Source organism: Sorex araneus, chromosome X (assembly GCF_027595985.1).
Source record: "Sorex araneus isolate mSorAra2 chromosome X, mSorAra2.pri, whole genome shotgun sequence".
In the NCBI taxonomy this organism is placed as follows: domain Eukaryota; kingdom Metazoa; phylum Chordata; class Mammalia; order Eulipotyphla; family Soricidae; genus Sorex; species Sorex araneus.
This window is the reverse complement of record NC_073313.1, coordinates 196,350,596-196,376,972: the sequence shown is the minus strand read 5'-3', so window position 1 is coordinate 196,376,972 and position 26,377 is coordinate 196,350,596. Positions and strand designations below refer to the sequence as shown.

The window sequence follows — 26,377 nt, the reverse complement described above, 5'->3', positions numbered from 1 at the left end:
TATATTTTGTTGGTAGTTATATGGCTATAGTTATTTTAGACTTGTTTGTTTCAAGTCAAATAAAGCATATCTTATGAGTAGCAAAAGCAACAAAGATTTAATTGTTAGTCTCAAATCTGAAAATACATGGTTTCATTTTAATATAAATTTCCTATATGACGCACTAAGTACAATATGAAAATATAAATTGTAGTGGCCTTTGATCATTTGACTCTTTCATGGACTTCTCACAATAATTTTGCCTATAAATGACTCTTTTAGTCAATTTGGTATTTTCAAAACACACATGTGTGAGAGGTTCAGTTAACAACACAAGCTGATTTCCTAAGGTAAACTATGTTTCCAAAACAGTTTTTCTTACTAACATACTAAATTAAATTGTACAAAAATGCATAGTTAACATATAAAATGTTGCATAGTTTTTCTCCAAATTTATTTAAGTGATAGTTAAAGGAACCAAAATACACTCTGACAAAGTTAAAATTTTGTATCAACTGCAGGCAGCTGGGCATATCTTTTTCCAACTGTGGCAATTATAGAATCTTTATCTTGAAATCCATTTAAGTGAAATTTATGTTTCATATATTTGAACTGTGAATGTTTATTACGGAATATATCATTTATAGTGCAAGTCATTTTACTTAGCTAAACAAAATGTTCATTTTAAATATAAATTTTCAAAGGCAAGCATTTTATGTTGTGTTCTCAGTTTGTTTTTACAATTACAATTTGGTATTGTAGCATGATTTTAGTCTTCTCTCTCTCTCTCTCTCTCTCTCTCTCTCTCTCTCTCTCTCTCTATCCTATGTGCTCAAAACAGACAATGGTCGAAATGTCAAAGGTAATGTATGAACTCAAATTTTATCACCTGATGCTTAAAATGCCCCTTTACTTGGCATGTTAACTTGCCTGCTGTATGCCCTGTTAAATGCACCATCATGCTGCCCTTAGCTAGTCCAGGTGCCTGGTGGAGACATCATGGCTTGATTTTGTTGGAGACTTTACTTTCTCAAATGTGTCATAAAAATGACTGAAGACTTTTTTCTGCAGGAAGCTAAGCCTAGGTCTATAATGAACACCTCCTAAATATTTAAATTATTTGCAAAGAAACAAAATCTTAAACTAAAAGTAATCCAGTGTGAAAGAGGCACGCAAGCCTATTTCAGAAAAAAAAAGTACAAGATTAAAGCAAAATGAGCTAAGAGCTAAATGACAGCATCACTTTACTTGTTCCTCTTTTGTTTCCTTAAAACTAGTTTCACGTTCCTGGATGGCAGGGGGTATGATTTTAAGCTTACTGTAGTAGTAAACTGTACATGCATGATAGTCGTTTTCTATTTTCCAGTATTACATTTCAACCATTTTTACTTGTGTTCTATATAAGTCTGAAATCACCGGCATGACCTACAGTACCTGTAGGATAATGACTAATTTGACGATACCTCTGGACAAATATAAATATGGCTAAAATTTAAAATTTCCTTCTGTTTTTTGTACAGTCTCATAAGAGATGAGGACTCACAAAATAAAATAGTCTTATTATTCTCATTATATTTAAAACTGTGAGGTCTTAGTCTTTAACATAGACCATTGCATGCTGCTATGGGTGTGCATATGATGACAATGACTCATTTTGTGCATGTGTGTTGCATGGACATGTCTCCACCAGTAACCGTGGCTACTTAGAATTTACTGTTTGGGCCTCTTTCGTATGTTACTCCTACCCTGATCGTTGTGAAATTTTGTATATTGATTTCTCAATTACTTCCCTAATTAATTCAGAGTCGATGATGGTTGTGAATTAATACCACTAGAAGCTCAAGCTATTTTCTAGTCAGCAGCCCACGGTAATTTGAAATTAAGATAAATTGTGATAGCTCTCCCCATTTCAGCTTTATTTTGTAAGACAATTCAGAAAGAGTTTATGCAGGTGACCTCAAATAATGGTGTGGGATTTTATCTACATAATTATTCTACTCTTGACATTGCATTGTGTTTTCTAAAACAGAACCCAAAAGTAGTGTTCTGGGTGATGATTTTACTTGACATAGTTCAAAGTATAACCTAAAGAAACAATACAAAGAGCTCTTAATTGACTGAATTTAGCAATTTAATAAATATCAATAAAATATTAGAAATTATTTTTAAAAACCCTTTTAAACATAATGATAAATTAATCTATTTTTCCTGGTAAATAGAAAAGTGAACTTGCACATCTTTCAAGCTAATAGTTTATATAATTGCTATTCAAACTATAATAATTTTATTTTTGTCTCATAAACAATCCATTTGCTCTCCAACCTTTTCCCCACTTTAAAATAGCAACTGTCATTGAGTAAAAATGATAATGAAAGTAAGAAATATTGCATAAAGAATTAATTATTTGAAAGAAATCTGAATCCTTTGGTTTCTTCTTTGCCCATCCCATGTGACCCTCAAGAACAATAATCTTGTTAGAAAAACAGCTTTGAAAAAATAAAACTATCAGCTGTTGTAAGTAAATTTCCAATACCATCTAAAAGAGAACATATTCTTGTAACTCATGATAAATTTAAACATTTCATCATAAAAAATTTAAATATCATTAGTTGAGAAATAGTCTTTAGTTTGATCTCTAAATGCATGGTATTACTTTGTGTATGGAACTATTTCATACTTAACCTCACACTTCTAAAATATTAGCGTTTTAGGGATCAGAGAGTATAGGAAATAAGGTGCTTTATTGCATGCATTAGGGCCCGATTTAATCCCCAAAAGAATGTGATCCAAAAATGAAAAAAAGATAATTAAATAAAAATTTCAGAAGAAGAAAATGGAACATTAGAGTTTTATTCAGCAATTGATTTGGTCCATTTGGTCACCAGTTTCCATTTTCCACTAGTACATTGGATACCTGTTTATCCATTTTGAAAATGTTTCTCTAAACATCTCTCCTCCTATATACTTTTAAGTTTTACATTCATTTACATTTGATCTATTATATCATTTAGTTCTGCCCATTTATTTTCTTTCAATTCATTTACTTTGTTTTGCAGGTTTTTCTCCTTTCTTTCATTAGAATCCTAAATCCCATCTGTTCATGATCACTCTCAGGGAGGCTGCCTTTCACCTTTAAGTCCTCAACCAAGGCCTCTCTGAATATAGACCTAGGAGGTAGGAAACCCTGTGTTCTGATTTCTAGTCCTTGATTCTTATTCTATTTTGCCCCCATATTCTGTCTTCTTAAGTTTGCATTGGTAAAACAAAGATGATGCTAACACTTACCTTAAAGTTAGTTAGAGATTTCCCCCACAGGACTGAGAAAAATTTTAGAGTAATAGAAATCAACACTGACCAACTTACAGACTCAAGCAGACTTTTGTCTATAAAATCTGCTTCAAAATCAATGGAGATTACTGTAATGGTTTCCATCATGCACGATTAAATCAATTGTAAATGTCTTAATTTAAGCATGCATGAATTACCTCAAGTAATAATTTTAAGTTCTATTGTATTTGTTAAGCATAATGATTTAAATGAAGAGATATCTTAAATCTGTAACATTTTGTGAACTTAAATAAAAGAAACAAAAGCCTACTAGAGTAATAGCATTGGAAGAATTTTTCACCAATAAATAAGAGACAATAATATGTGAATTACAATGAAGTTCAGTATTTTAAATATAGATTTTAATATGACATGCAGTTACCAGTAGTTTCTCAGATCTTCAGAATTGATATTCCTTGATTTTAACAAATACTTCATTTATAATCATTTTCCTATTCTGAAATAGTATTCAGGAGTAGATTTAACCTATTATGAAGATCAACATTATTCATTAACTGTGATATAGAGAAGAAACAAAAAATTTGTAATAATGTTACATGTATCTTAATATATTTATGTTCAAGTATAACTATATTGAAGGATATATACATAAATATATATGTAATTGTAAAAATGGCTTCAGACTACTAAGGACATTGAAAGCAGTTCATACATAAATTATATTAGAAACAAAACAGAAATACAGGTAAATAACAAAATTAAAACCACTGTTAGGATACATAATATAACAGATTTACCTACATATGAATTTTAAAAGAAATAACTAAACAAAGTCATGGATAAATATTCCAAAATAAACCAGGGGAATGAGGAAGTACCATATCCTCACAAAGGAGAGTAATAGCACAGCAGGTAGGGCATTTGCCTTTCATGCAGCCGACCCAGGTTCAATACCTCCATCCCTGTCGGGGATCCTGAGAAGCTACCAAAAGTATCCCGCCCATGTGGCAGTGCCTGGCAAGCTCCCCATGGCGTATTCGATATGCCAAATCAATAGCAACAAGTCTCACAAGGTAGATGTTACTGGTGCCCGCAAATTGATGAACAAAGAGATGACAGTGCTACAGTGCTAACATATACTAGCAGAATGATTCCCTATGTTATAATGCACAATAATGAGCTTCACAAAATAAATACTATTAAATGTAAGTACATTAACTCATTCTATAATACTTGTACAAAAAAGTACTTATAAGGTATGGAGAGATAATACAGTTGATAGGGCACTTTTTTTGATTGCACTAACCTGGTTTAGATCCCTAGCATCACTTACAGTTTTCTGAGCCCGGCCAGGATTGATTCCTGAGCACAGATCCAGGAATAAGACCTCAGTACAGTCAAGTGAGATGACAAAACAAAAAATATGAAGAGGACTTGCATTTCTAATGCCTTCAGAAGTAACGGGGGGCATATATATTGAAAATAATCAAGAATTGGAGAAATTGTGGCACATCTCTAGGAAGCAATGGGTGAGACTGAAAATCAACAGGTAATCCCAGGACAAATAGTTAACAAGTGTTTAAAATTGTTTAAAATTTAAAATAGTTCCAAGTGTTTAAAATTGTCCTTGTAGATAACTTTCATTATATCGCACATCAGTTTATAGGAGGACAATAATATGAAGTACATTTCAAATATTTTTACTGATTATTGCTTATGCAATTTCTATAATTTTCTGCACATTCAATATTTAGCTCCAACACTGCTTAAAAAATCAAACTTCTTCACTTACATATTTCCACATCACAGCTACAAGCACAGACTGTTCCCTCAGCTGAAATTTGATATTGGCAAGTTAAGTGCTACAAGGAATACAGTCCTAAGTGATAGAATTTTCTGAAATACTCAACAACTTTTCATCAAGTTCTGAGGAAAATATAAGAAGTAAATTCTTTCCTCTAGCTGGTAGTTGACATTCTAGAAAGTTCAATATGTATTAACTGTACGCTATGCAGGAATGATCCCTGAGTAAAGAGCCAGGAGTGAACATTGAGCACCACTGTGTGACCCAAACACCCTTCCCCCCTAAAAATAAATTAAAAGTGTGTTGTACTTTTTTCTGTAAAACAGGTTCAAGGCTCAGGTTATTGTGAACCAGTTTTTAAGATATTTATTAAGATAAGATAAATAAGTTTTCAAAGTTGAGGCAGTAGAGTTCTTCCATCATTAAAAGCAGACAAAGATGTACCTATCTGATCCCCAGGGCAAAGTGCTTCATATTGGAAACCACTTGCTTATCAGTGTCAAAATTCAGTGAAGTTATTGGCACTGGTAGTCAATAGTGCAAACAAAGTATACTGTGTCTTTTGACCTTCCCATCCATGATTTATTCATTTATTTAGAACAACTTTGTTAACAATTTGCTACAGAAATACTAATATAATAACTGGAAATAAGATAAATCATAGATAGTCCTATGAGTTTTAAAATTAATTTGTGTCTGTTGGTATTCTTATTTGTGATAAAATTACCTATAGAATGAAAATATGGCCTTAGTGTTAGGGAAAAGGCAGCATCTAAGATGTCTGGCATCTTAGAATATTTCATAGATTTTTTATATTGAAATATGGGCTTGGAATATACCCATAGGATGTTAGGTCCTATGTAGAAAACACTATTTAAAATACGTTACCGTCATAAATTAGTGGTTTGTGATAGAAGAGAATTTCTACAAAGACAGATTTGAGTAACAGTTTCAGATACCAGAGAGCTATCTGAAGGAAAGATTAATTTCAATTTGGTTCTTATTTCTATCCTTGTCATATAAATCAAAAAGAAATGAGACTCTATATGCAAATGAGAACATACTAGGCAATAAATGTCCAAAGAATTCAATGACATTTGTCACCTAGATTGACTAGGTCCTCATGATGAATAAAACTCAAGAATTACTGAATGTACCTCAAGGAATTCTAATTTGATAACATTCTCTTAAAACCACTTCAAACTTTTATAGTAATCAAATATAAACTTGCTTTTACATATTAGGTAACCATTAAGTTAAAACATATAATCTGTGTATTTATACCCTACATTGTGTATTCTAATCCTTAAAATGCATTATTTCCATTTTGAATCAGGAAGAAATATAGCATACAGGGAAATGTGCTGCCTATCAAGTTAATTCACACAATTTTTATATTTTAAGAACACTCTACAGCAGAAAGATCACTGCTTTAGAAGAATTGTGGGCTCGGGCCATGTATAAAATTCATCCTGATGCTAATTTTTTAAGGCTGGCTTAAGTTATAGGATAAGTAACATTACCTTTTGTACAGGAAACAATTTGGTGCATTTTCTGACTTTCTCTAAAGAACAGACAATACACTGAATTGTCTGTGTATAATACTCAAAAGGAGATGAAGCTGCTCAGTGTATGCCTCCTCAACCAGGGGCTAGACGTCCTGATGCCTTGCCAAATTGTCTTTGTAGGAAAGAAATATAAGAAGTGACCAGGATTGGTCAAAGGGCATAAACTTCCAACTATGAGGTAACTAAGTTGTGGGAATTTAATTTTGATTTTGTTTTAAAAAGTAGTAATTAATAATAGTGACCAGGTACTACCAAACCCAAACATGTCCTACTACCTAGATGTGGTTACTTGATTTGTAAATTATGTTTACCAAAGTATTTCTTTGGGAACATTTTTCTCCCAAGTATTTTTAGTCTTACATCAAAACTACAGAAGAAAAGATCTGTAAGTCCTGCACAAGAGATTAGAGTTTATAATTAAGTCCACATACATATCTCAGAACTACATAAAATTCCTTCTTTTAGGACTTATTTCCTGAGAAGCTCTTCGGAACATCTTGTATCATTTATAAGTGCATGTGAGAAAGACGAGTGTATTGTCACTTATCCAGTGCATAGAGAGGGAACTAGTAATATGAAAAACAGCCCACTCAAAAAATGACATGGTCAACATAATTTCAACTATAGGAAATTCTTCCCTTGATTATTCCTGTATTATAAAAGTGAATACTTGAAATCCTTTGAGGGTAGAGGTTAGCCAATAATCGGGAACAGAATCTATCCTTCAATTCCAGTTTTTAATGAAAACTGAGTACTAGCTGAGCTGCCATTTGCTCTCTAGATATATACCTGGAATCCATTCTGATCCTTGGATACTGACAAGTCACAACATGCCACAGACAATGGCCTGAAATCCCATGATCAGATATCATTTAGCTAATTTAGTCACACATCAATCAGTTCACATTGGTCATAGACTATTAGCATCTTACTCAGGACCATCTCTTGCTTTTATTTTTCTGGTACTGGTTTTACAAATATTTTCTCATTTTGTAGGGCCTTTTAATCATATCAAGTCAAGTCTCCTGGGATCCACGTCAGATTCAAACCTCAACAAATACAGCACCATTAACAAGATTCCACAGCTCACTCTGAATTTTTCAGATGTCAAAAATGAAAAAAAGAATACATCCCCTCCTTCTTCAGATAAAACCATTATTGCACCCAAGGTTAAAGATCGAACACACAATGTGACTGAGAAAGTAACCCAGGTAGGAGACCATTTTGTTATTAATTTCAACTTTTTCTAAGGTTATTTTCTACAACATTAACCATATTCTTTTTTCTCTTAATGGCTAGCAAAGGAGGTAAACAGTTTTGTTAGTGTTTTATTTTGTTATTGCATTCCTTTTTATCTTGGAAGTTTGGATGGTCCGTTAATTTAAACAATAAATAAAACTATGGAATGTGGTTTTATATAACAAGACTGAGCAAAATGGGTTAACTTGGCATTGTGGTCCTTTTTGCTTCAGAAGTGGTTAACCTGCTATTCATCATGCTGGACATTTTTTGCTTTGCTGCCAACTCTCACATTATTAAAGCTTGTTTTAGATATATAATGAATGTGTCTATTGAATCTTTACATGACTAATTGTGATTTACTTTTGACTGTGACCTCCTTTTTTAGCACTGACTCTGCTAAGTAAAGTTAGATATAAGTCAATTAACTTTGGGAAAAGAGCTGTCCAAGATGATGAAAAGCAGAGTTAAGCAATACATTTCACAGGGACAATATTTTATTGTTTTCAAATAAATGTTGCAACTTAAACTAGGGTAACAGGGAATTGTCTAGCCGGAGTCCTGCCTCAAAGAATGGATAAAAATGATTTGTACTTATTATAGCAAAATACGAACCTAAGCAGTACCTAGATTTTGCTTACAATGCACTTACATTGTTCAGAATTCATGGTCCTAAAATTTGTGTCAAGTAAACAGTTCTTTTACAATTTACTTAGTAAATTTGCTTAGCAAATCTTTTCATAACTGTCACAATATAAAGGTAAGCTTCATCTCATAGAACAAGAAATATTTTGGACTAAAAATATTCTGTAATCATAGTGACTACAAATGAAATGGCACATTAAAATCCATAAATAACTATTATGTGTAGACTAGTATAGCCATGTAAATATAAATTCAATCATAATTACACCTTCACAATCTACATTTATTTGAGATTAGATTAAATTTTGGTGCTTATTTAGTACTGGATTGGAGCAATAGCATGGAGGGTAGGGCGTTTGCCTTGCATGCGGCCAACTCGAGTTCGATTTCTCCATCCCTCTTGAAGAGCCTGGCAAGCTACCGAGAGTATCTCACCAGCACCGCGGAGCCTGGCAAGCTCCCCGTGGTGTATTCAATATGCCATAAACAGTAACAAGTCTCACAATGGAGACGTTACTGGTGCCCACTTGAGCAAATCGATGAACGGGATGACAATGATACAGTGAACAGTACTGAACCTTAGCATTTATTATTCTTGTTTAACTATGATAAATGAGAAATCTACTCTTAGTCTTGTTGTACTAATGTTATTTTGATAAGTTTTAATTTTATTTGTTATCGTTTTACCTTAAAATTCTATTATAAGTAATAATCATCATATAGATACATAGAAATTAAGAGATTTTAGAAATGGAACAGAAGACTGATTGCAAGAATTAGAGTCAGAAGAGGTGTACTGGGGCAAAAGTGAGCAAAATAAATATGTGTGATAGCACAAAGGAGGAGAAGGAATAATAGCAAATTGTATAAGGATAGTCCCCTTTAAAGCAGGAAGTTGTCACTCACCTCTACCAATGGTAATCATACATGATAACTAATTAGGTTTTCCAAATATTCCCATAATAAGAAGATGGAAATCCAGAATTTAAGTGACACTCAATTTTTGAAAACTGTCAGATGAATTCAAAGTTTCTTTTGATATCAAATGAAACATACTTAAAATCCATGGACACCCAAGTATGATCTTGCACTTAGCACATGACAAGGTCTACCCTATCCTGTCATATTCAGCATATCTCCTGTGCCGGGGAGAAGGGGATGTATAAGGGAAATAGAGATAGCACCTGCTCTGTACACTGTCTATGTCTATGGGAGAAGAATCATATGTAAATATAGCCATTGTTAACCCATGTTAATAAAGAATACAGGAATGTGTGAACACAGGTTAGGAAGAAAATACTACTATGCTTTGGTGGATTTTTCATTTAGAGAGGAAAATGACATTTTATTTTATTTTATTTTATTTTATTTTTTAAATTTATTTATTTTATTGAATCACCATGTGGAAAGTTACAAAGCTTTCAGGCTTATGTCTCAGTTATACAATGCTCGGACACCTGTCCCTTCACCAGTGTACATATCCCACCACCAAAAACCCCAGTATACCTCCCATCTCCCAACACCGCCCCCGCCTGCATAGCTGATAAATTTCACTTCACTTTCTCTTTACCTTGATTACATTCCATATTTCAACACAAAACTCACTATTGTTGATGGAGTTTCCCCCCCAAAAAAACCCTGCTGAAAAGGAAACATTTGATAATTAGTTTTCAATTGCTGAGAATGAAGAGATATGAAGTCACATGGCAGCGATAGCAGCCACACGGTTTGGGATTTCTGTATTTTAGTATTTTAGTAACTAAATCCAGGGAGATTTATCTTAGAAATTGCATAATTTCCCTTTTTGGGGCAGCATGGGTCTATGGCTTAGTTCAGAGTCTAGAGACATTTCTGCAAGCAGCTGCTGGTACCAAAAGTAGTCTAGCTGGCCTCCGGATCATGGTCAATCAGCAGCAGAGCGGCCGCACAAATGTGCAGCCACCCAGGCCACATCTTGGTCGAGAGCACGCCGGTATTGTCCCCATCTCGAGATAACCCGAGCGTTCCGCTGTTGCAAGTTCATACCTCTTTTTTTTTTTCTGAAAATGACATTTTAATGAGATATTTGAATTGGATCTAGATTGTTACCAATGGGGTTTTAATTGCTCTTCATAAACATAAAACTCAGGTGTTTTTGTGTTTTAATTCTGACTTCTTTTAGTCAAGACATTAGGACAACATTTCATAATCAGAAGCCAAATGCCTTACTGGGACAGGAATCCAAGGAAGCCCTAGGTAAAAAGCACATAAATGGGGGATGAGTCTAGGTGACTAACAAGTAGAACAGAGGGCCACAGGAAGGAAACAAGGCTGTAAGATGATCATATTCAGAAAGAGATTGCAATAAGAGATCACCCAACAAGTCTTTTAGGGAGGATGGAAGAAAGGGATGGAAGAATTGGCCAAGTAGAGAGAAGAGAAGGGTAACAATAATAAGTAGGGGAAAAGTAAAGAACAAAGTTGTAAGGCACTTCAAAATGCCTTCTGAAAATAAATGGTTTGCTGTGAGGCCAGGAAAAAGTTCAGCTAAGACTAATAGAAAGGCACAAAAGCTGCTTAACTTTCCCCCTTTTGAGTTTTACTCACTATCATTTTCATACTGAGGACTCTGAGTAAAATGCAACAACAGTCATCAAAAGCTTCTACTATCTCATATATATCTTAAATACCCGGTAATTTTTATATTTAAGTCTATAATATTTGAATATGTTTTTAATATTTAAGAAATGCTTCAAACTAAGCATCTAGTGTATCTGAGGTCCATGCAGTTGTTTTCATAGTTTTCCTAGAGCTTCTACATCACCCAAATCCCCAAGTCCCCAGGATTGCCTAGGTATCCAATCAAAGTATGATGAAAGAAAAAATCTTTAAGGTATTGAAATATCATAATTTAGTTTTGATTCCATTCATGAAGTTTTGTTTCATAAAAGGATTTGCTCCTCCACTTTTTTTTTAATACAGTGTAAAAAATTCAGTGACAGGACAGGATTCCAAAGACAGGGTACTTGAGCTTATGGTCAACTTAAGTTATGGTTCTGAACAGAAATGATGAAGGATTAGGAAAAGGAGGCAAAAAATTAGGGGAAAAATATAAGTGCACTCGATCTTCTATTCAGAGCTCTCTTTAGCTCTTAATAACAAACAAACCTTCCAATTGAACATGTAAGATCAAACATGGTAGGGATTAAATTCTGAAAGATTCCTGCTGCAGACACAGCCCCTAGAAATGGTGTATGAGCACTTGAAAATAAGATGATCCTACAGCTATTTTCTCATTTAGTGTTTGTGAATTTTCCTAATCAGACTTACATCTGAAATAGATTTGCTATTCATCGAACATCTAACTCTAAACACTAAAAATAGCTTGTTAATGATTCAGAGACTTCAGTTGTCTATTCTATACTGTTAGGATTATGTGTAAAATTATTCTTTTTGAGGTGTTCTCAATATATTGCTATACATAGTAGAATTTTCTTTAATGTTTCTATTCATTTTATTTCCTTTACAATATATAGGATGATCCTTTCTTCAAAATAAGTCACAGAGTTGGTTATATTATAGTTCATTCAATAAGAAGTTTTGAATACCCCTTTGAGCTCAAACAGAGGAGTCATTGGTTAAAATGTTTATAAAAGCCATGACTGATCTGTGCTCATTTTCCAGATTGTATCACTATATATTGGCTATTTACTAATTAATTTAATTTTATTTATCTTCAGAGTTAGCTTATTTCTTTAGAATGTACTTTCTTCCTTCCTTTCATTCAGTTTTTTTTTATTTGTTCAGCAATCACTTACAAGTGCTAATATAATGGTACTACAAGACCATATTATGAAAATGAAGGAAATTTTAATTTCTTTTACTCTCATTATTTGTCAAGTTATGAGTAAATTGTTCTGTAACATGTTCTTTCTTAATAAGAATGCACAGTGAATTTAAACCATTTTTACAGTCTTAGAAAAAAATGATATGTAATAGTACCTAACTGAACCAGAAGGATTTAATCAGAAGAGATGATGGAAAGAGATTTGCTGCTAACCCTCAACTATAGCTTTCCTATACTTTCACTAAAGATATTACTTAAGGGAACAAAGAGATAGAACAGTGAGTAAGGCACTTGCCTAGTACATGGTTCCTCTTGGGTTCAATATCTGGCATCCCATATGATTCTTTTAGTCTTGTCAGGAGTCATCCCTGAACACAGTTGAGCTCTGACAGCTAGGTGTGGCCCAATAACCTTCCCCAAAGGAGATTACACAAGAAAATTAATTTTCCAGTTTATTACAGAGACTTTAATCACAGAGAAATTTGGAGTCTTTAAATGATCATATAGTCTTGAAATATAAATAAACTTTTTATGCAAAAGTTCAGACCCATTATTTGAAATTTATTTTAGCATATTATTGAAATTAATATAGAAAATAGGATAAATTTAATAATAGCTAACAGACTAGGCTTTTTCTACAAATCAGGCTCTTGTGCTAACTCATTTTATGAAGCATCCATTTAAAACCCTGTAACATTTCTAAGTTAGTATTACTACAATTATCTTCATTCCATAGAGGAAGAATCTTGACTCAAGAGAGAGAACAACTTACCAAAAATCACAAGGCACATTATGAAAGTTGCTTTCAAGCAGAAACCACCTGACTCCAAATGTGAATGTGTTAATCTCTGAAGTATTCCCTCTCTCTATTAATGTTAGTTCCCTGTTTCTTCTCTAAATTTAGTCAGAAGGTAGCATGGTGTTTAGACATGATAATATAAGAATTTAGTAGTAACTAACAAGAAAAGTGACTACAGAATAAAAAATGGGTGATTTTCTTAAAACTCATCAAACACTTTTTAAAAATTAAGAAAACTATAGTTAATGAAGAAACTACTTCAGCATTATTTTGTTTATATCCTTTTTTCTTATGCTAATTTTAGATTATGAATTTTCATTTTGTGGTAGCATATCATTCTGTATTTTAAAAAGTTAAATTATATTCATGTTACATAAATGAAGAGCTCCGGGATTATTATTTTTGTTTCCCACTGAACTTTATCTATTGTAAATATGCTCATTATCTCTTCATGTAATTCAATAGCTCTCAATTTAAAGATAATTGTGACAGAAATCCAAAACTATATTTATAATTCAGTATTTCTTAGAATGGAGATTAATTTGCAGTTGAGAGATAGAGTTGATTTTATTAATTAATATTTCTGCAAATTATTATAAATTACAATATATTACTATAATTGAATATGATTTTTGCATAGCTCTTATACCTCAATAAATCCATAAAGTTGTTACCTTGATGTTTTCTGCAGTTTCCCTTATATTGGATAAATACAATCTTCTTTAGTATCAGTATTTAAGATGCATTTCAGTGTTAATCATTAAAAATCAACAATAAGGGACCTAGAGAGATTGTACAGCAGGCAATGTACAGCAGGAAAGGAGCTTGCCTCACTGACCTGGGTATGATCCCAGGCATCCCATACGGTCCTTAACTTAACCACTTCCAGGAGTGAACTGAGTGCAGAGCCAGAGTAAATTCTGAACACAGCCAAATGTGGCCCAATAAACAAATGAAAAATCAACAATGAAAAATAATTTCAGACAAAGCTACAAGGTAAAAGATGTTTTGTATATAGCAATACTTTTCAATAATATTGTAATCCTATATTCAATTCAGAGTCTGACATCTTCTAGTTATCTTACAATTCAACCCAGGAAATAGTATCAGATTTTACTGGGTAATGTCTTAGGTCCCACAAACCTTCATTTCAGATGTCAAGATGTCATTCACCTATAAAGCCAATGGAATGCCCAGGTGACTTTTTTGAAGGTGGCAGGAGAGAGAGAGGTTGTAGCCTCGAGAAGGGAATCTGTCACTTTCTTTCTATCCACCTCTACCACCCAGGTAATCGATAGGGAATCTAGCACTATGGGCCTTGCTCCTTGCAGGAAAGGAAATCACCAGTCATAGACTTTACCCAGACATTTTGAGTTCTTCACCTTTATCCCGTAAAGAATTTCAAGAGAAGATGAGCAGTGAAGTAAAAGAAAGGCAAAACAAACAAAAAATACAATTAAAGGTTTTGTTTGTAAGTTTTTAGGAAGTTATGAGTTATATGTGTTTGTGTATGTGTGACGAGAGAGAGAAAGTGAGAGAGTAACGTGCTCAAAAGGGAACACAGGCTTCTCCAGAGTGGAGAGGGAGCCCCAGTATAGATCCCATCATTAGATATGAAAGTACACATCTCAAGAGGGAAGATGCGGGTAACACAAGTGCCCTGGCACCACATGCACTCAGCAGCAACACATGGAGACAAGCAGCACATGGGCTCCTGCGGCATTTGTATACTCTTTCTTTGTTCAAGTTGGCTTTTATAAGTCTTCTCCCAAACTGACCCACATGGGGCTTTCTACCAAAGTGAGAGTCCATTACTAGGGTGATTGCCAAGAGAATAAAGTTGGGAATAGTTGTGATCTTCATAGATATTTCTTGTCTGGCCTTTGTTCCTGCTAGAGCATCTCCAGAAGTGGTCCAGCCTTCTCTGGGTCTGTGCTGGTGCCAAGTAAAGGTCTTATCAGACCTTAATTCCTGTGTCCACAAGGCGTGTCCTGACAGCCTTAGGGCTAGTTGATTTTATTACTTTCTAAAAACTTTTTACCATAGGGCAAATGTTTCCCTTCTCTGCATGCTTCAACTTGTATATCTCACCAAGTAGGTATAAATTAACAAACTTCCTCCTTGGGTGTGACTAATTTGCTCGAGTGGCTCACGAACTCAATGTTTAATAGTTTAGTATTTACCTATGTTTAATACTTGGTTAGAAAAGTATCAGGTTAGGGTCATGACTCAGTTTGTAGAGGGCACACCTCACATGTTTAGTGCTCTGGGTTAAATACTTGGTACTGCAAAACAAAAACAAAATTAGAAGTTATATTGTAGGATTAGCTATCTCAAAGAGATGCATAGGGCAAAGTAGGGTGCAGAACTTTCATGCATTTTCTTAGGTCTCCACATTCCCAGTTTCTCCATGTGTTCATCTAATCAGAAGCTGTATAAACCCATTATTTCAACTTTTCATAAAAACTAAATCACACAAACATTATTGATTATCTAATTGGTCATTATTAATAGATTGGACCTCTAACCCATTTTCCCTGGAGGCATGGGGTTCTGACTGAAAATTGCAATGTTCTGATTAAATAGTTTATTATACAATATTATATTCTATGGTTTATCCTCTGGTAGGGACCTCCCATTCTTAGGTCACCTTCATGGAGCCCAAAGGCTTTTCAAAGTCACTTCATTAACATAATAAATGACATCTGGATTGCTCTCAGGTTTAGAAAATGCCAAGGGTTTAAGAGCACTGAGCAAGAAAACAAATTGCAACTTTGTACCTAAGATGATAGATATTAACTAGATCAATTTTCATGGTCCCTTTATAATATAAACAAAAACTGGCACTATTACTCTGTACTTTTGAAATAAATATTCTGTTAATGGAATCTCTTTTCAAAAAGAAAGCTCTGTGGCCAGATCTAAAGATAGATGAAAACAAAATTTATACTTTGCATTATAAATCACAATACCAAAATGTGGATTAAAAATCGTACCAAAATTAAATGTCCATTTTTAACAGTAATTTTTATAAAGCCTTCTTGATTCTGCACTCTTGAAATCACTTTTAAAAAGGGGACAAAATTTATATTAGTTATATGGTATGCTTCAAATATTTCTTGCTAGACTAATGTTAATAATATACAAATACCAATAAAACTGTAAAGATTATCTTAAACTGACAGAATTAAGAATAATCACAAAATTCTGAAGTTAATTTGAAATGCATTTTAAGAGTCCAATATTGTCTATGATCATTTCCAGTTTGAGATGATGTTAGTTATGCATACATTACCTTACTGTCATTTATATAATGCCATCAAATTTGATTCAGAAAAGCCTAAATCTTCAAGGTTTTTTCTATTTTTCTGGACCTGGTCTATGTCTATACATGCAAATTGAAATGAGAAACAGTATTTGTGGAAGCCACAAGTAAGAACAAATTACAGTCATCAGTATTTGGACTCAGCATTTGAGGGTGCTTAACAAATGTAAGTCGAAGAGTTATATGTAATGGTGTATAAGCAAAAGAACTTATCTTGCTTTCAAAGAACTTTGAATACAAATTTTGATAGGATACTTGAAATCCTAAATATTTGAAATTCTATTTTTTCTGGTGAAAAAATATATTCTATAATCAAATGATAGGAAAAGTAAAAATTATAGACATGCAAATAGCAGTGGATGACAGAAACATGCTATGTGCCATATAAACATTAAATGTAAATTTATACTTGCTCTTTTAAAAAGAAATGTGGGATATATAATGCAAAATAATAATCTATTTTTAATAAATACTGGATGCAAATTAACATTGATCTCCACTTACTGACAGAAATTCTAAGATAAAATTTAATTTCAACTTCAAATACCTTAATGGATCAAGTTGTACTAGTCCATTCTCTAAGTGCTAAAAGAGCACTCAGTTTCCTTTGAAACCTTTGAAGCCACTACCTGAGCCATAACTTGTAGGGGTCATTTCCCTACCATTATTTTTAAAAGCACCAGTTTGATTTTGAACTTCATCACACATTTTTGAAAGAAGGAAGGTAAAACTATTTTTGAACTTTAAATTTTCATTCCATCAAGAAGACCAGTTTAAAAATAGATGCTGGAAGTAAAAATGTAAAATGCCAGTGGTCAGGAGATTCAGGTAAAAATAAGTTAACTGATTGTATATAGCAATAGCTTGGTTGCTATGTCAACCAGGATTGTGGCTATCTATTACTAAAATGGTTCAGTTTATAATCCCCCAGTTAGTGGGGAGTTTGGATTAAAGTTAGATCAGGAACAGAATGAAGCACTGGAGGAAGTTTTTGCCCATTTACCCTCCTTGTCTGAGACTGTAACAAACATAGTCCGCAGTGGGTTTCCTATAAAAGTAGGCAGAAGCAGTAAGTTTTTCATGTTTCAAGGGCAAGAATTAGGCAGGGTTTGTTGGTTGGTTGGTTTGTTCGTTCTAATCAAATATGGATATTTCAGAGCAAACAAAGTATTTTCGTACAAAAATATTTTCCTACAACATTACCGGTCCAAGGTCCTATAATGTTAAGTGACTGTTCATTGTTCTTTGAATTAGAAAGTGAATTTGTAATGGAGAAGTTCTGGCCCCACAGGTGCTCAAGAGCCAATCAAAGGAGTAGCGTAGGCACTGGTCAAGAAACAATTTTCTTGACAACATGGTAGAAAGTTGGAAGATGACAAACTTGTCCTCAGAAAAAACCATTTCGTCTTCATGGCCACCAAAAAGAGATTTTATAGGGAAAAAACAGAGAAGCATATTTTTAGGAAGGTTGGGTTATATATAGGCTAGAAGGTGCCAGGATGATCAATAAATTCATGCAAGGGCTAATCCCCATAGGCACATTTCCTCTGTGACAACAAATGATGATCTTTGATGAAGGTTTAAGTCCACATATACTTGAGAAAAAGAAAAGAGGAATATTCTCAATATTTTTAATCATCCCTAATCAGATAGGATTTTTTTGATTTCTAATACTGAATTCAATAATTCATTTCCTTGGACCAGCTTCAAATTCAACCATAAAATCTAGATAAGAAGTATATTCCAAATAAGAAAACAAATAAAATGAAATTTTAAAATACAATAAAACAAAATATCCATTGATTGTTGAGCAGCTGATTTATTCCTGCCCTCTAACTCTATTTTTCTGTATATCGCAAGTCACATTTATAAGGGAAAATTTGTAAGCAAACAGTAAATGCTCTAAAACACAATTATTTGGAGGTATTTGTAAACATCAGTTAATTAATACAATGTAAAAATTCAAAGGAACATTAGTTAAAATAACCCCCAGCTTTTTCTTTCTCTCAAAGCTTCTTGAACAAAAGAATTATCTAGATCACTCTCATTACCTCTTCATAGTCTGGAAATTGACGGTTTCACTGGAACCTAAAGGTTGTTAATTTTTCACAATCAATCTCCTTTCAATTTTTAAGCTCCTCTCAATTATTAAGACTTAAGATATTTGGAAATCATTGATACAGCCAGTTCCTTTAGCTCTACTGTTAAAGAAAGCAAAAAATAACCAAATACAAGCCTGAGTTTTATATCTCTCTAAGTGTTACTTACCTCATGTCTCTTTCTGTATATTTCTTAGTGTGTTATCTCATTTGGTTCTCTATTCTTATGATGTTTTACTTACAGCATTTTTATTCTCAAAATTTATGTTCTTGTTTATAGGATTCATATAAAAGAAATAGCCTTATTTTTAGGGGAGAAATTCTAAGTTCAGAGGCTGGTACATCCATTTGGAAAAGCTGTATAAATCTTCTGAGAAACAATTTTCATTTAAAAATGTTCATCAAGCTTTAGTGGTCCAAATGGAGCTTCAGAATGTTTCAAAATATTTATTTACAAGTGTTTTTGGAAAAAAATGTTCTTTGTTAAATATTTACACACACACACACACACACACACACACACAGAGGCACACATTCTGTCATCTAGAAATTAACATGGCAAATCTGGACATTAGGGCATTAAAAGTTCTGAGAGGTCCTAAATGTCCAAAGCTCTGCTTTAGCCAAACATTCTTGCATTATTTTTTCCTTTACTGGTTTTGGCGCCCCACTGCTTACGGCTTACTCCTGATTCTATGTTCAGGGCCCATTCTGGTGGGGCTCTGGGAGCCATTTGTGGTGTGCCCAAGATCAGACCCAGGATGGCCTTGTGCAAAACAAGTCCCTTACCCACTTGTACTTTTACTCTGGCCCATTTTTTAAGTTCCTTCCTTCCTTCCTTCCTTCCTTCCTTCCTTCCTTCCTTCCTTCCTTCCTTCCTTCCTTCCTTCCTTCCTTCCTTCCTTCCTTCCTTCCTTCCTTCTTTCCTTCCTTTTTTCCTTCCTCTCTCCTTCCCTCCCACCCTCCCTCCCTCTATCTATCCCTTCTTCCTTTCTTCCTTCCTTTCTTCCTTTCTTTCTTTCTTTCTTTCTTTCTTTCTTTCTTTCTTTCTTTCTTTCTTTCTTTCTTTCTTTCTTTCTTTCTTTCTTTCTTTCTTTCTTCCTTCCTTTCTTTCTTTCTCTTTCTTTCTTTCTTTCTTTCTTTCTTTCTTTCTTTCTTTCTTTCTTTCCTTCTTTCTCTTTCTTTCCTTTTTTCTCTTTCTTCTCTCCCTTCCTTCATTCCTTTTTTTATCCATTCTTCCTTTCTTTTTTTTCTTTTTTCCTTCCTTTCTTTCTTTTCTATGACAGAAACTGTTTATATCCTGAAGAGTTCATATTTAAGGGGAACTTATTTAGGAAATACATCCCTAAACAAAATTGTTTTTCACAGATACAGTTGGACACTTTATGTTTGATTTTAAAATGGTCATTAGAAACTTTTAAACTTGTACCAAATATAGAATTCAGCTCAAAGAAACTGTAGAAAATTCCATTTATATTTCCAATTATGCTTTATATATTATCTATATTTTTGTTTCTGTTTTAAATATATCCATGACAGTTGCACCTGTGTATTGAAGACTTCTCCTTTAGAATCAACTTGGGTAGCAGAAGGGAAAATACGGGTACAGGATAATAGAAAAGACAAAAATTGTTGAGAGATGTGGGGCCAAGATACCACAAAAGGGAGCAATCTAAATATGCTCCTGGGACATAACATCAAAAAATGCACTATAGTAAATCAAACAGAGACTCCTGGATAGGGCTCTGCTTAGAAACTTCACTAGATAACTAACTCAACAATTCCAGGAGATTCTTTGCTACAGAACAAGGAGTAGCTGTCAACTTGAAGACTCTAAGGACTATGTACCCTTTCAGATTGGATTTGGTGTGGAAGGAACATTTTTAAAACATGGAGCTTGGCCCTCAGAAAATGAAAAGATGTCATAGACTTAAAACTATTCCTAGAAAACCCTATCTGGTTGCTAGTATTAAACCAGGCAATGCACTTAGAGCTTGCATTTGTAACAGACACTCATCATCAGCTGCAGATGCTAGCCAGCAGGAAACCCCAAGGTCTGAACTCTTTCAGAGTAGTGTGGAAGTAAATTTCATTACCTCAATCTCTGTTCTGAGCAATTAGAGACTGAATGTTATCTGCTGCCCGAAGGAAAAGGAAACCTGGCCTCTTCCCAATCTACTTCTGACTTGATTGAAGATAGAGATAAGGGCTTGAAGAGAATAAAGGAATCAGACCTTACGTTGCTTCCTGTCTTGTTCACTCCACTTTTGAACAACTGAATGTTTAGTTGGAACATAGGCCTGATCAAGCAGAGTTCAGTCAAAGTATGTTTCCTATGTTAGCTGGAGCCAGGCAGTGAAGAAGCTGCAAGATGCAGAGGGATAAAATTCCCTAGAGGATGCCAGGGCTCTACACCACCAAGAAGCCAAGCATACGTTCATCTCCCGTGTATATGGGACATTTCCCATGATTGACCACATGGTGGGACATAGAAAAAAGTGGTCCAAAATATCATGAGTATAAAAAATAATATTAAATATCTTTTCGGACTGCAACTCAACTCTATGAAAGTAAAAAAAAAAATAGAAAGCTTGGTAGAATAAAATATTTGGAAACTAAACTACCTGCTACTAAACAATCATTGAGCTGAAGAGGAAATCTAGAAGAAATTAAAAAGTTCTTGCAAAAAATAAAAATGAAGACATTTCATAGCAGTTCATAGCAATACGACTTCACTGGGAAAATGCAAAAATAGAAAACACACAAATAATTAAACTAACCACAAATAAGGGACCCCACACCAGGCTGATTTCACTCAGCTTGCCCCAGAGGTGGGTGGGTGAGAACCCACCCCGCCCCAAGGAACCCAGCCCGGCAGCCAATCTCCACTACCCAACTGCCGCCACACTCCAGGCCACTTTTTGGACGCTTCGGCCGAACCTCACACACACACACACACACACACACACACACATATACACACACTATACACACACACACACACACACACACACACACACACACATACACACCTCTCAGAGAGCTCGACAAGCTACCTAGAGTATCACGTCTGCACAGGCAGAGCCTGGCAAGCTACCCATGCGTACTCGATATGCCAAAAACACTAACAATAGGTATCATTCCCCTGACCCTGAAAGAGCCTCCAATTGTTAGGAAAGACAAGTAACGAGAGGCTGGTAAAATCTCAGGGCTGGGAGAAATAAAGACGTTACTGGTGCCTTCTTGAGTAAGTCAACAAACAACAGGATGACAGGGATACATCAATACAGTGAAACAAAATTTAAAAAAACTATAAAAAAGTAACAAATTAAGGCAAAAGTAGATAGGGTGAGTCGAAGAAAAAATTACCTAAGGCCTATAAATTAATATTGGTACTTTGGCAGCCTATGATGCACAAATATTGCATGCCTTCAAATTAAATAATAGTAAGTAAAAACAGGTATAAATATGTCTTCTGGGAGTATCAGAGTTAAAGTTGTCCAACTGGTTGTCTTAAAGTGGCCATAAAAATGATGAACACTTCTTTTTCCCTTTGTTCCAATCCCAAGATTAGTGTTACTACGGAAAAGATATTGCCATGATTGTGAAGAAGATAGATAAAGTTTTCAATGGTATGTGAACTAGGTCAGATAATCATGTTGTTTTCACACTTTCTTGACTCTTCTATTTTTATTACCCTCTTATTTTTCTTTTCCTAATTTGGCAGAAAATTATAAAAAAAATATTTGTTGCTGGGTCTAGATCCTGATCTAGCTGATCTTTCTCATTTTCACGATTAAGAGTCAAATTAGCAAATTCTCATACCATTATTAGAAGCACAGTATTAATTTTCAGATCATGAGAACATCACTAGGTGAAAGTGAGTCAAAGGATAAAGGGCAAAATAATGAAAGCAATAAAAATGTTATAGTGCTGGGTTTTTTGTTTGTTTGTTCTTGACTGGCAGCTGTCAATTTAGTTATATATTCCTACTTCAGATGATGAGTTTCCATTTGTAAATTACAATCGTAGTGATGTCTATTACTCCTGGGTACATATTGGAAAATAATAATTGCACTTTCTAAATTTTCCTGTCTGTAGACACTTGAATTACTTTTAAAATGACCATTAGGTCTCATACCCTCTCATTTATTTCCTGCTATCATAGGATCTTAGCAGCCCACTTCTTGCTTCCAATGAAGGAATATTTCTCCTCTCCCTGTCCTAGATTTCTTTCCATAGAAGTTAATAAATCAATCCTAAAGAACAAAGCTCCTTAATTCTAGTAAATGGACTACTGTTAGTTTTCAATTTATTTTCCAAGTATTGAAGTTCCTTCTACATGACTTATTTCACAAAAGCATGTAAAAACTGAACTATAAACTTCATAGAATAAGAACCATGATATTTCCTTTTTAGAATTGTTTTGTATTATTAATATAAAATGAAAAATCACCCTTTGATTTAAATTTTTGTTTTTCTAAAAATATTTTTAATGTTTCTTACACAGACCTCCTCAAATTTCCCTGCATTATGAAACCACGTTACACCTTTGAATCACTAAATTAGAAAAGCATAAACAATCAGTGAATAGAAAAATTGATGGAATCTTTCCTTGGATGCATTGCCATTCCAACCTGAATTCTCAACCCCTTCATTCTTTAAAGAACAAGGAAGATAATAAAAGTATAGATTCATTATTGTTATTTCATTTCTATGTGTTGCTCTCCACCATATCAAATTGCCCACCAAAATGACCAGTGGTTTTATGGATCAATTCATATTTATTATCCTGGTCATTGAGGACTCTGTTTTTCTTCCCTTCTCCCTCTTCCTTTCTTTTATTGTTAGTGATCATACACATGAAACCCATGTTCATACACATGACATAAGTTACGGTGATCATTTTTACTGTGTTGTCATGTTAGCACTATTTTCTGGTCGTACTGCTTGCAAGGGGGTTTTTATACTGTTAGGGTCCTAGGAAGGGGACATCTGGGTGGCACAGAATTGACTATTGTAACTTAAACTTGCAAGGCAGGAGACTTTTACCACTAGGCCCTTCCCAGATCCTTCTTTAGTTTGCTTAAGGTATTATTGCTACTAAGTTTTAAAGAAATTTTATGTAATAGAGAAATGTAATAGAGAAAAATTGCACTAGGTTACTTTTGAGGAAATCTTTACAAACTGTCTAAATTCAATTGCTCCGACAGTTTTGAAGCTCCTTCTCCTTCAAGCACTAGGTGCCTATAAGCTGGATGAAATCCGAAAGGAACAAAATCCTGTAGCCTTCAAACCAAACCCAGTTTCAGTCAGACTGGAAGATACATTTTATTTTCACTGTGTCCTATAGTTGTGTGTGTCTGTGTGTCTGTGTGTGTGTGTTCTGAAAAGGGTGAAAGAATTGGTCACTATGTAAATAGTGTTTGAATTCTGCTATTTATTTTGTGCTTTCATTTATCAAAACTGCTTAGAATTCTTTGTTGATTCTGATCCTTAGGTTCCAATTTGTATTGAGAATTTTGAGTTAAATGAATCATCCAATTTATCACAAATTTTTTTTCTTTGGCTTTTTGGGTCACACTCGGCGATGTACAAGGGTTACTCCTGGCTCTGCACTCCGGAATTACTCCTGGCGGTGCTTAGGGGACTGTATGGGATGCTGGGAATCGAACCTGCTTTGGTGGCGTGCAAAGCAAACACCCTACCCACTGTGCTATCGATCCAGCCCCTTATCACAAGTTCTTAACTTAATTTTAAACTAAAGTGCAGTTTCCACTGATACTGTCACTTCAGAGCAGGTTGTTTTTATTTCACTGGCTTCTCTTTTACATCTAATAGTCCGAAAATTCCAAAAAACACCTAGTCCCACTCCAATCCAGTATTCTTCCCTACAAGATATATGGTCCAAAAAGTTCAGATAGAGTTGCTAGTAGAATAAATTGCCATAACTAGGTAAAACCAGGTCATGAAAAAAGTTATTTTTTTAAAATTGAATATTTTACTGTCTGCCACCAAAATAGAACAAAAAATAAACTTTGGAGAAAGTAAACATCTGTTTTTTTTTTAACACAGTCACTAAAATTTATGCCACTATTACTCATTTCTTCTGAGAACATTCTCAGAAGAATTGAATTCTGTGTGCCAGCAGGTTCAAATGTAAAATTTATATTAATTCTACAAGAAGATAAACATAAAAAAGCAACAAAAAAGACAGTGAACTTTTGCTCCTTGGAAAATTATTTTTGTTTTGAAAAATAAGAAAACTAAACATTACCAGAAATATCAATTCCATATTGTAGAAGCCCTCTTTTATTTTGTGTAAAATAAAATTTAACATCAAAATACCATATAGTAAAATATGAAAATGCATGCTTCTGGGTGATGGAAAAATCACAAAAGTTAATTTAACCCCATTGCCTCTTGTGAACACTTCCTTAAAATAAAACTTCAAAATCATTGGTAATGGTAAAAATTTTAGCTATGGTAAAAAAACCTTTAATATATATTTGTATATTTAACATAAAATATATTTCCAACACATTGCAATATTTAATTATTTTAAATTTTATGAACTAAATTTAGACAAGAAACACTTTCATAAAATCAGAAATCTGCTTTGTTGGATTCTACCTTTTCCTCCAATACCTTATGAAGAGATTATTTCTCATTTTGAATTATTTTCCATGCTCATTTCTTGAGAATAGACCTAATACACATCTACTAGTATAAAGCATTTCCAGGAATTTTGAGTTATAACATTTGAAAATTAATCTGATACTAGTTGGGAATGTTTTTTAAAATATATTTATTTTTTAATTGAATTGGAGGGAGGTATACGATTACAAAGTTAGTCATGATTAGTTTCAGTCATATAATATTTCAACACCCATCCTGTCACCATTGTACGTTTCTCACTACCAATGCCCCCACCCCACTTTCCCTCCTGCCAGACAACCCCCCCCCCATTTCCCTTTTTTCTCTCTCCCATTCTTTTTTGGGAATCATGATTTGCAACACAGATACTAAAAAGTTATCAGGTGTTTCTCATCACCTACTTTCAACACTCAATTCCTGTCTAAAGTGATAATTTCCAACTATTATTGTTATGCCTTCTTTATCCTAACTGTCTTTTGACCCAACATACACCTGTGGAAAGCTTCCAAACATTGACCAGTCCTCCTGGAACCTGTTTTCTCTGGCCTTGGATATTAGTCTTATGTTATGCTATTTTTTTTAACATCCCACAAGTGAATGCAGTCATTCTATATCTCTCCCTTTCCTTCTGACTCATTTCACTCAACATGATATTCTCCATGCCTATCCATTTACAAGGAAGTTTCATGACTTCAGTTTTCCTAACATCTGCATAGTATTCCACTGTGTAGATGTACCAGTCATCTGTTCTGGGATTTTTGGAGATTCTGGCTATTGTGAATAGTGTTGCTGTGCACAAAGTTGTGCAGATCGCATTTCAGTAGTGCATTTTTGGACCTCCAGAAGTGGTATTTCTGGGTCAAATGAGAATTCAATTTCTAGTTTTTTGAGGAGTGTCCATAATGTTTTCCAAAAAGGCTGGAGCAGTAAGCATTTCCATCAGCAATGAATGAGAGTACTTTTCTCCCTGAATTGAAGAAATTCGAATGGCCAAAAGTCACATGAAAAAAAGCTCTACATCACTAATCTTCAGGGAGATGCAAATCAAAATGACAACAAGATATTGTTGCATACCACAGAGACTGACACACATCAAAAAGAACAAGAAGAACCAGTTGGAGTATTATATTATACTAGTTGGCCCTTGA

General features: G+C 34.0%; 1 protein-coding gene across 3 annotated transcripts in view; it reads left to right on the top strand.

The window, feature by feature from the left end:
• Positions 1–26,377, top strand: part of KCNH7 (potassium voltage-gated channel subfamily H member 7) — a 470,160-nt gene that overhangs the window by 316,406 nt on the left and 127,377 nt on the right. For 2 of the 3 annotated variants that reach the window (XM_055120199.1, XM_055120198.1), the window contains exons 5-7: positions 821–841; positions 1,257–1,280; positions 7,636–7,850. In XM_055120199.1, coding sequence (XP_054976174.1) covers positions 821–841; positions 1,257–1,280; positions 7,636–7,850 — 260 coding nt within the window. The remainder of the gene's footprint in view (positions 1–820; positions 842–1,256; positions 1,281–7,635; positions 7,851–26,377) is intronic. The other variant, XM_055120200.1, reaches the window with a different exon arrangement.